Source organism: Glossina fuscipes, unplaced genomic scaffold, assembly GCF_014805625.2.
Source record: "Glossina fuscipes isolate IAEA_lab_2018 unplaced genomic scaffold, Yale_Gfus_2 115, whole genome shotgun sequence".
Lineage (NCBI taxonomy): Eukaryota > Metazoa > Arthropoda > Insecta > Diptera > Glossinidae > Glossina > Glossina fuscipes.
Genome location: NW_023998458.1, coordinates 2,349,166 through 2,359,821, shown reverse-complemented (window position 1 = coordinate 2,359,821; position 10,656 = coordinate 2,349,166). Strand labels below are relative to the sequence as shown.

Sequence of the window (10,656 nt, the reverse complement as noted above, 5' to 3'; positions counted from 1 at the left end):
ACTTTCTTTTTTGGATGTTGATACACTAAGCCAATAAGAATAGTGGCTTTGATTTCATACGTGTTTTTTCTAATTCGTCTAAGCCACATATGTGGAGAGCTATCCGGCTAACAATTTTCAATGAAAAAAATTCTGTACGTCAGATATAAATGTTCGAATAATGTTCGAAAAATATCTGGAAGTTTACATTCAAATAATTTCGAGAAAATATTGAACATACCATCAAATCCTTTTCATGAATGCCTTTTGATCTGTGATCGGCTTTAAATTTAAGTTGGCGTAAAATAGTCATAAAAGCGTAAATAGCAGTTATTGAAAATCTTTATTTAGACGAAGAACCACATGAACCGTAATAAATCGAAATAGGGAAGCTGAAAGTTGTTGTTATATTTTCATATATATCGTTTGCACAACTACGTAGAGTAGAAGCTTAATGAAAACATGTTTACGATGGAAATCAATTACGTTGTTTAGAGTGCATTTAATATAAACTAAATGAGAAATTATTTCGTACATTATTTAGACGATTTCTTTATACTCTGCAAAACTGCAATAGTTAAATGTGTAAATGAAGACTAATCCTTGGCCTACCATTGGTTGATCTGACAACTTTGGTATATCTTAGACAGCTTCAAAGTAAGGAAAAGTGTAGGAAGTTTCATTTGATTATCACGGAAGAGATTATATGTAGATTTTAAGGACATTCCCTAAAAAGCATTAAGACAATAAAGACTAATAAATTGAGTGCACTAAATTTGGTAAAGCCATAACTTATTTATTTATTTCTTTTTTTTTCATTGATATTTTAAGAGCAGTTGTCAAATAAAATTTATAACCCAAGTCATAAATTTTATTCCAATCGCAGTCACGAACAATATTAAACTGCATTAAACATTTATATTTATTTAAACAAACTTTAAACCTTCAAAAAATAAACTTTGTTCTTCGGCCTACCTTTTGTTCCCTCAGGCTTTTAATAACTACAATCGAACAAAGATTACACCAATGCAGCTATCTACCAGTCAGTAAACTTGAAATATTTTTAAACCTTTATCCCCGTCTACAAAGACGTCGTTAGAACTTGATGTAAATGTATTTTACATTTTATTAGATAGTCTCGCCGATTATATGCGCATTGCCTTTAGCTCAAAAAGAAAATTTTAAAAATTTTAAGGGACCGATAAGGAAATTTTGCATACGTTGTTGCATGCACGTAATCTGAAGTCATTTGCGTTTGCATTGAGAGCGAATGCGAGTGGAAGAATTCGAAAAAGAAAAAAAAAAAACGTGTCAGCTTCCAAATGTTTTTACTCAGATAACTTTTAACCGCATAAATAGCAATAACAATAACAAATATCGCATATACACAGTAACAACGAATAGTTTACGTTAATCGTAATCAGTTTTCTTTCAATTATCGTGAAATTACTAAACAAAAATTAATCGCGTTTTATCAGAACGGATCACGTTTGCGAGCATTCGTTTTACAAAAATCTGATACTATTTAGTGATCCGCTAGTTGAATAGATCAGTTCCCTTTGAAACGGCTCCGTGTAAACAGGCAGGCCACTTCCTCAGTCACTAAACACCAACGACCTAAAAATATCGCGTCAAGTGACTAATAAAGGATATTACTTAAAAAAATATCTTAAAGGAATTACGGAAACAAAGCTAAAAGAAGGTTTGTTACTGTTAATAAGAAGCGAAAGAAAGCATTTACTATAAGCACCTACCTATATGCTGCTATCTATCATGTTTGTAATAAGTGGAAATATTTGTTCAAATGAATTATCGTCTTACCTTATGGTTGAGGAGTAATAATATACAAAAAATAAATAAATAAATAAATAAATAAATAAAATATCCGCCTTAAGGCAAAGTGAGCTAAATGTGTGCAAGTGGGTGTTTCTTAGATACTCCAACATTAGATTTATCAAATGCTTAACACAGGCATATCAAAAGCTTCACAAAGTATATATATATATATATTTTCTTAATCAATATATAACTAGTGAAATCAGATTTTATCGCGCTCGTGCGTTTTGTCTGCTAAAATTGAAATTGCTTTGCTTCTAAGTGAGTAAATTTGATCTGAAATTTTTTTTCTATCTTCTAATTTCGGAAACCTAAAAACTCATTCGAAGCAGGTAAAATGTTTCGCATAACATTTTTAAGTATATTTCTTATCGATAAAGTGTGTTGACGCCTACTTTTTTGAATGAAGTTTAACAAGTCAACTGTGTATGACGAGTGTACGTTTGACACGATCCGTCCTTCCGTTCTTGTTAATATGAATGTGCATTTGCCACCATAATGTATTTTCGAAAATATTTGTATCATTTTGTCAAATTCTTTCATTAAAATCTAACTTTACACTACACATACTCGTATACGCGCTCATCGCTAAAGAGGTCGCCACGGTTAACTTCAACAAAGGAGCATAATTATCAATTTATACACAAATACCTTGTTACATGATACAATTATTTTTACATGTAAACGGAGATCTGTCTGTCTATACATAAGTTTACAGTGTAATTGCGAGAGATGCCGTTCTCAAGAATTTTTTTTTTTGTTCGCAACTTTCAACTAATTTGGAGAACACAATATGTTAGGCGAAAGCTAAAAAGCATATGTGCAGATCGGCAACATAATGACCAAATGCATTTCAATGGCTTTTTGGATCTAATATTATTGTATTATACCTTGTAGACAATTTCTGTGCTCTCCTGTAGTTTTCATTACTCCATTAATATCAAGCACCCAAGATAGTGAATATATGGTCGGATTATTCGAGCCGGTCACGCTTGCCCGCCATAAAGAGAAAACTCTTTGTGGTGCCGGGGAAATCAAAAACTAGTTTTCAAGAAGACACAAAAAGTTTTTAATATAATTTAATTCTTTCGGTTTTCTGCTGCTTGCTTATGCGCGGAAGTCAAATTTGACCTAGAGAAAGCAAATCAATGAACTCTTAATTGTTTATGAAAAATTCAACAGTCTGTCTGTCCTCTTGTGTATGTATCACTCACATATTTTGCATTGGCTTTGGCTTGGCTTTGTGTTAATTGTATATTAATTGGTTCACAAATTAATGGAATAACATATCAAACAAGTTTATATATACAAATATATTTATATATGTTTCTATATCAGAAAGTCATAAAATTGCTGAAGTGTAGAAGCTCAGGCGAAAGCTGAGTTTAGGTCATTGTCGGCTGCGTTACATCACAACTGCGAATCCGCTAAAAAATGCAAAATGCGTTAATCCCATGCAATGACAAAGAACCGAAAGGAAAAAAAAGAAAAGAAGAAGTCTTTCTTATACTTCTATTAAAGAAAAGCTTTATACAAATTTTATATAATTAAAGTGGTTTGGCATAAGCACTCACCAAAAAAAGATATTGAGTACAAGACAAGTCAGAATTTTATTAATTTTTTTTTTTTTTTTGGTTTTTTAAAAAAGTGGATTAGGGACATCCAGTGTAGTATTGAGTATTTATTATTTGTTAGTCCTTTTGCGATTTATGGCGCTAGGTGATGGAATGGAAAGACTAATGATGTAGGGATTCTTACTTTGAAATTAAAAATGAGAATATTTTAAAGGCTTCTTATAAAGATCAGATGTAATGTTTTTCTAATAATATATATATTACGCGTTTCTAAAACGTTGTCTAGCGTCAAACGTAAAATTTTTTGTATTAATTCAGGCGGAAGGTGTTTGTAATGTAAGCGGGTAAAGTTCGCTATAAACTTGATTGCCCACAATCAATCGAAATCGACAATGAACAAGTGTAATAGAATCTAAATAGTAAGCAACTGCATAGTGTCCTTAGTTGATTTAACAAAATATGCTCCAGTGTTGTCGAATTCAAACATTACCTTTTCATACACTGCGAGGGGTTTTTGTCTTCAGTATTCGGCCCATTTCATATCCTTGACATTGAAAATGTCAATAGATTTGGTCCGTGCACTATGATGATAGTTGATGTTGCTCTTGTTGATAACATAAGACTGATTTGGGTCAAATACGATTTCCCTGTTTGCAACAGAATAGAAAATTTGAAAACTGCCAATTTATCAATATTTAAAATTCTTCCTTTTATTTTAAAAGATTAGCATAAATCTTCCTCCAGCGTTGTTTGCAATCATCCTTTATATTCTGACCCATTCGGATGTGTTCGCTATATGCTATTACTTTTATAACCCCAAAATAATTATTGAGGATTTATTGAGTCATTTAGTCAAGTTTATAAGTTCATACACAGGTTCCGTGACCTACCCCACCAATGGATCAATGAAAACTTGCTGCATTTTGTTCATAAATTATATCTATAGGTCGATCGGTTCCTGATAATCTACAACGAGTTCATATAAAACTTGTTACTAAAACAAAGTTGCATCTTTTCTTTAATTTTTAGGAGAAAAATCACTTTACCCCTACTGTACTCCTAACTCCTTACGCTGGTGGTTTACGTTTTTTTTTTTCTTCATTGATTATTTTCGTTGAACACAAAAATCAAACATCTCCCTGTGAAATTTACGATTTTAAATTGTACGTAAGTGGTATACACTCCGCTTTTTAAGAAATAGGCGGATCTGTCACATCGCGATTGGTTTTGGAGCTTGCTAGCTTTTGACAAAGAATTGGGGTGAATGAATATGAAGAAAGAAAACTTAGACCTCCAAAACCATTCTGATTCACAGCAACTCTGTTTGCTTCGGTACGAACTGGCGTAGCGTGCGGGAATACGTATTTACCATCTGCTGCCTAGCTACTTGTAGACTCACGATGACTTGAATTTTGACCGCAATTAGGAAATATAAATAATAAATTGAAATTATTTAGATACCAGAAGACATGGGCAAAATATATAATATAATATATAGAATAGGGCATAAATAGAGAACAAACAAGAAGTAATATTCGGATTGGACGGACGGGGACGTGTATATCTATTAATAAACATCGATCAGTAACTAGTTATTTGATTGCAGAGTAACGATCCATTTCCTTAATAAAGAGGTAATTATGTACCAATCCTTACAGGGATAGTTCAGCTGCTTTTCCAAGTTAGCACAGAGGCGTTATCATGAACTCTGCATTAAAACCCGTAGAAATTTCAAGCCACACGTAAACAAGACGAGGAAATGAACATTTTTTTAGGGCACGGACAGACGAATGAGTTGTTTTAATCAGTTAACGAGTTTAGCGATGAGCGATTAATGGCGGATAGACGGATCATGACATATATGCTCATATACGTCATGCACTGTTACTATTAACGGGGTAAGCGCTTTTCAAAGTTAGTCAAGCCAAGAGAGAAAGAAAAAGCGGGAGGAAGAGAAATGCCGCCAAGCAGATTCCTTTCTTACCATATTCCCTAAGTAAATTAATCGTTTGAGAAATCTATCATGGCCCTGTTGTGGTGCAAAAAGTCAGTGAATGGTGCTCGAGATATTTGAAAAAAAAAAAGAAAGCCTACTAGTCTCCCCTTGTGGCATAAAAAATCGGTGAGTGGTGCTCGAGATATTTGAAAAAAAAATAAACATTGATGATCAATATATTTGGAAATACAACGTTGCTGAATAGAAAAGGCCAAAAAACACTAGCAGATGGCCCACCTTGCATTTATTTTCTCTTGTGCTCTTAATCAATGTTTTTATTCTTTATTTACTTCTTTTTTTTTTTTGTGCAAAATTTTCGCTCTTTCTCTCTCTCTTTTTTTTCTTTCTCCTCACCTCATCATCAGCTATGCAGTAGCTACTATTGTGTTATATTAATCACAACATGTCGAACAAGGGAGAGAAATAACAAGTTAAACAATACTCTCACTCTCTCTCTTAACGCTATGTACACATAAATGCTTTCATTTAGTAAAATGTATTTGGCAGAGTTTTTATTTTTATTTTATTGAAAAGCAAATAAAAAATAAAAAAAAATTCTTTTGCATCGTACGATTTTTTGTGAATACAAAGAAATATTGCTCGTAACACTAACGTTATTTTATTTATTTAGACGGAAATAAAGTGTTTTCGCTTAACTTTCCGGCGCAACGATTATTTAGTAGTTATTTGTTTGCATTTCCATCATCTGCTCCATATATATATTTTACTGTGCTGCGTTCTGTGCTGAATAATTTGTATAAATCGCTTAGCGACGCTTTAACTACTTAACTGAATACGCGTATGTTTGCTTGCATTTGTTTCTACAAAAAGAATTATTAAAATTACATCAGAAAAAAATGATTGCAAATGACGCAAACGGCAATTGTTATTAGCTTAAGATCATTTGATTGCAAATAAACGTAATTTGCAAATAATAATAACAATAAAAATGATGGACTATTTATATTTAATTTATGCACTTATGTATTCATTTATTTATTTATTTTTTTTTTCAGAAACATGCCGCCAAACGCCGTTTCAGCTCCTCAGGCGATCTCCGAATCGTTGATAAATGCGTCGTCCGAAACCAATCAGAATCCGAAAAGACTGCATGAAGCTACTACAGGTGTTTTATTTGAATACGATGCCGAAACCATTGATGGTGGCCTTGTGAAAGACATCGAAAGGTTAAAAAAGGCGGAAAAACGTAAACTGAAACTTGTTTGGCGTAATATCATAGCTTTCGGTTATTTGCATGTGGCAGCATTATATGGTGCTTATCTCATGTTCACTTCGGCCAAATGGCAAACAATGGTGTTCGGTAAGTGAAAACAAAATCTTTGCCGAAACTTAACAATTGCAACGACCGCTGGCTTAAGTTAAAAGTGTAATGCAATTTTTTAATTTATAAGTTATTTCTAAAAGAAGTATTGTGACGTACTCCGATTTTAGATTCAATTTCAAGGTTTTTTTTTTTTTTCTTCTCTTGCTTTGGGAACGTCGTCGATTAGGTTTTTCTTTTTTATAAGGTAATTATATATACATATATATACATAGGAAAGATTTTTAGGGAAGTTTTTGAAAAAATTTTTCAACTAAACTTATTATACAACGCGACATTTGAAAAAATAGTTTTTCATAAGCGATTTTCGATAAAATTACCAAGAACTAACTGCTATGGAACAGGCAATATATCCAAAATAGTTAGTCGCGAAGTATTTAGAGCTGTCTGGATATCGGCAAAAGGTTACGATAAAAATTACGTTTCCGAATCAGAGATTGTAAGTCAGGTTGAAGGTCGCATCCAGGATTTGGTGCCGACACCACCTCCAAAGGGAGAACGTCGTTTACAAGAGCTTAGAAAATCTAAGCAATGTTGGCCTTTTAGAATGTATTGATCTGGAACATTTTTCGGCGAGCGGACAACGCCGGCCAAAGTCGAGTTCTAGTTTGATACAACCCGATATCTTGGAAGAATTTCATAAATTAAACAAATGCTCTTGCAAGCGTAATCCACATAGAATCCACATAGGACACTGCTAAACGTCTGCGCACCAATACCAGTGATATACTTCGCATTTGCGAAATCTGCCATCGTGGCAGCGATAATTTTCCAAATATAACCTGTGCTAGGAGCGAGGGTTATATCTGTTCGCAAAGCAATTCATCCTCCGTAAAAATTCTTGAGGAAATATCAAGAGCCACGGCTGACGAATCATCTTCGGCAAACATTGTAAACGAAAGCAATGTGGTAACTGAAAGCAATAACGAACACTCGGGTGTGTCGCCAAATGGCGAGGGCAACTAGCTGCCCCTATGGATAGTAATTCTCCGCACAGTAAAGCCTGAGTTTGTGTTGTGAATTTAAATGAAAAAAAAAAAAAAAAGTTTTTTTTTGAAAATTTTCATTCAAAATCATATCCGCTATTTTTGTTGTAAATTATATTTTGTATATAAAATATATTATTATTATTATTTTAATTTTAGACTAATGAATTGAATTCTTAGACTAAAAAAGAGACATTGAGCACTAGCAACACAGGCTCTAGCAATGACGGTATCTACAGGAAAACGAACAGAATTCAACATGCACGCTGTTTAAAAGTACAGCTTTTACAAGGAATATAGAAATATAAAATCTTGTGATACAAATCCAATGTGCCCAATGTGTCCCATTAAACACTTTAACTTAATTAGAATTCAATTAAGTCAATTAACTGGCATCATTGTGTTAACGGCTTAGCTGCTTCCTTGCATTTTGTTGTTTATTATTTTGTGTGTTTAGTTTTGCTTAGTTGTTTCAAATCTTTTCAAGAAACTTTCCTCTGCTGGGACAAGGTTTTCGAGCTTACTTAAATAGAAATTTCTTTTTATGGTGAAGGCGGCACAATCTTATTTACGTTTTATTTCGAATCATTATCCAATTTCATTAACTCCATTTGAATTTTTTTAGCGTTTGCTATGTATGTGGTATCCGGTTTGGGCATCACAGCCGGAGCACATAGATTATGGGCGCATCGTTCATATAAAGCAAAATGGCCTTTGCGCGTATTGTTAGTTATCTTCAATACGGTCGCTTTTCAGGATGCCGCCTATCATTGGGCTCGAGATCATCGCGTGCATCACAAATACTCAGAAACCGATGCTGATCCCCATAATGCTACGCGCGGGTTCTTCTTCTCTCACATTGGTTGGTTGCTGTGCAAAAAACATCCTGAAGTAAAGGCCAAAGGCAAAGGTGTCGATTTATCTGACCTAAGAGCAGATCCCGTTGTAATGTTTCAAAAAAAGTAAGTATATTATATGAAATGTGGAATAAGCGGCGCGTACTTACGACATCATATTCCAGATATTACATGATTTTGATGCCCTTGTTATGTTTCGTTTTGCCCACTTTGGTGCCCATGTACTATTGGAATGAAAGTTTTATGAATTCGTGGTTTGTAGCGACAATGTTTCGTTGGTGTTTCATATTGAATGTTACGTGGTTGGTGAATAGCGCGGCCCATAAATTTGGTGGTAAACCGTATGATAAGTAAGTTAATCAACATGAGACATAAATGAATGGAGTATGAGTAATGTATGATATATGAATTTTTTTCATTTTATTCGCATGTAGAAATATTAGCCCAGCTGAAAATAAATCTGTGGCCATTTTTGCTTTTGGCGAAGGCTGGCATAACTACCATCATGTATTCCCCTGGGATTATAAGACAGCAGAATTTGGAAAATACTCTATGAACTTTACTACAGCTTTTATTGACTTTTTCGCTAAAATTGGTTGGGCTTACGATTTGAAAACTGTTTCAGCCGATATTATTAAGCAAAGAGTAAAGCGTACCGGTGATGGATCCCATCATACTTGGGGTTGGGGCGATAAGGATCAACCTAAAGAAGAAATTGAAAATGCTGTTAGAATCAATAAGAAGGATGACTAAAAAACGCTATAACAATTAAAGGAAATGTCATTGCAATTGCAGAGTAATCAGGGAGAAAAAAAGGCGAAAGTGTGTGCAGTGCTGAAATACAAACAAACGTTTTGGTAATAAATTATCTCATCCTCTTACCTCATCGACGGTAGCAGTAGCGGAGTACTACAGCAGCTTGATCTCAACTTAGATGGAAATATTTTGATTTGATGGTTTCCGTGATTACCTATCTACCTAAACATATGTACGCGCGTACACTTTTGCCTTCAAACTATTTGTTATGCTTATACATATATATTTTCTAAAATCAAACAGAAGTTATTCTACACCTACTCATACACACATACACATTTATAGCACATGTACAAAAAAATACTTGTTTGGCTTGGCCGCGTTTCAAACGCAATCACAACAAACATTTCATATTTAAATAAAAATCTCGGGTATCGAGTAGAAAAAATACCAAACAACCAAACAAATTCAAATAAATTGAAACACAAATAAATCTATAAAATAAACGCTTTTACTTACTACCACTGCTACCACCACCACCACCAACACCAACACATAAACAAATGAAGGAAAAACACGAAACACAAACATAATAAAAGAATAAAAAAATTGTTTAATTAAATATAATAAAAGAAACAAATGCTTTGGAAGTTTTTTCCACAACGTACAGAAATAAATAAAATTGGGAAAGTTGACTCAGAAATTTTTGATCGGTTCGCAAATGAAAAAATTAAACAACATTCTTCTTTTTTAAAATCAATCTTCGACCAGTTTTTGGGTTTCTCAACTAAATTTCCTTCGAGAATGATACAATCGGTCCAACGATTCTCTGATGCTTCGATATCGTTCTTATGAAACTATACTTGAATCTTTTTTCCCCATTGAACTTTACCAACAAATAATAATAGCCGGGGATTACGATGTGGAAAACACGATGGACGGGGCTGAAAATCGAATTTTGATTCGTACAGCCATCGGCTTGTGATTCATAGTGCAGTTGGCCTTACTATGCAGCCGAAATCAGCAGAGGGTAACAAACAGATGGTCATGACCTCTGCTAAATACCTAACTTTTACTTGACAGCCGTGCATGCACCATTTAGTGAATTTCGTTTTTGGCCGTCCTAAACGTTGAGCTCCGCTCAACCTAGTACGGTCACGTGCTGATGCAGAGCCCCTGGGATAAGGACTCGCATCGCCTCACTAATGAGTACTGATTAATGTATATATAAATAACTTTTGCGTACAAGAGACAATCAGACAATCTACACTCTATGTGAAAAATTCCTTTAGCGACATTCGTCTGCAGATTTCGTTATGGAGCTTAGTTC

The 10,656-nt window shown here is 33.9% G+C and overlaps 1 protein-coding gene across 2 annotated transcripts; it reads left to right on the top strand.

Annotated features, from left to right (window-relative positions):
* The first annotated feature begins 1,545 nt into the window (after window positions 1-1,545).
* Window positions 1,546-9,793, top strand: LOC119640075 (acyl-CoA Delta(11) desaturase-like). Of its 2 annotated transcripts, XM_038037849.1 has the most exons (5): window positions 1,546-1,681; window positions 6,402-6,706; window positions 8,339-8,675; window positions 8,735-8,920; window positions 9,005-9,323. In XM_038037849.1, the coding sequence occupies exons 2-5, from the start codon at window positions 6,406-6,408 to the stop codon at window positions 9,321-9,323; spliced, it is 1,143 nt and encodes a 380-aa protein (XP_037893777.1). In that variant the 5' UTR covers window positions 1,546-1,681; window positions 6,402-6,405. The 2 variants fall into 2 exon arrangements, with proteins under 2 accessions (XP_037893777.1, XP_037893778.1); XM_038037850.1 differs by lacking the exon at window positions 1,546-1,681 and having other exon boundaries at window positions 6,406-6,706; window positions 9,005-9,793.
* The last annotated feature ends 863 nt before the right edge of the window (window positions 9,794-10,656 follow it).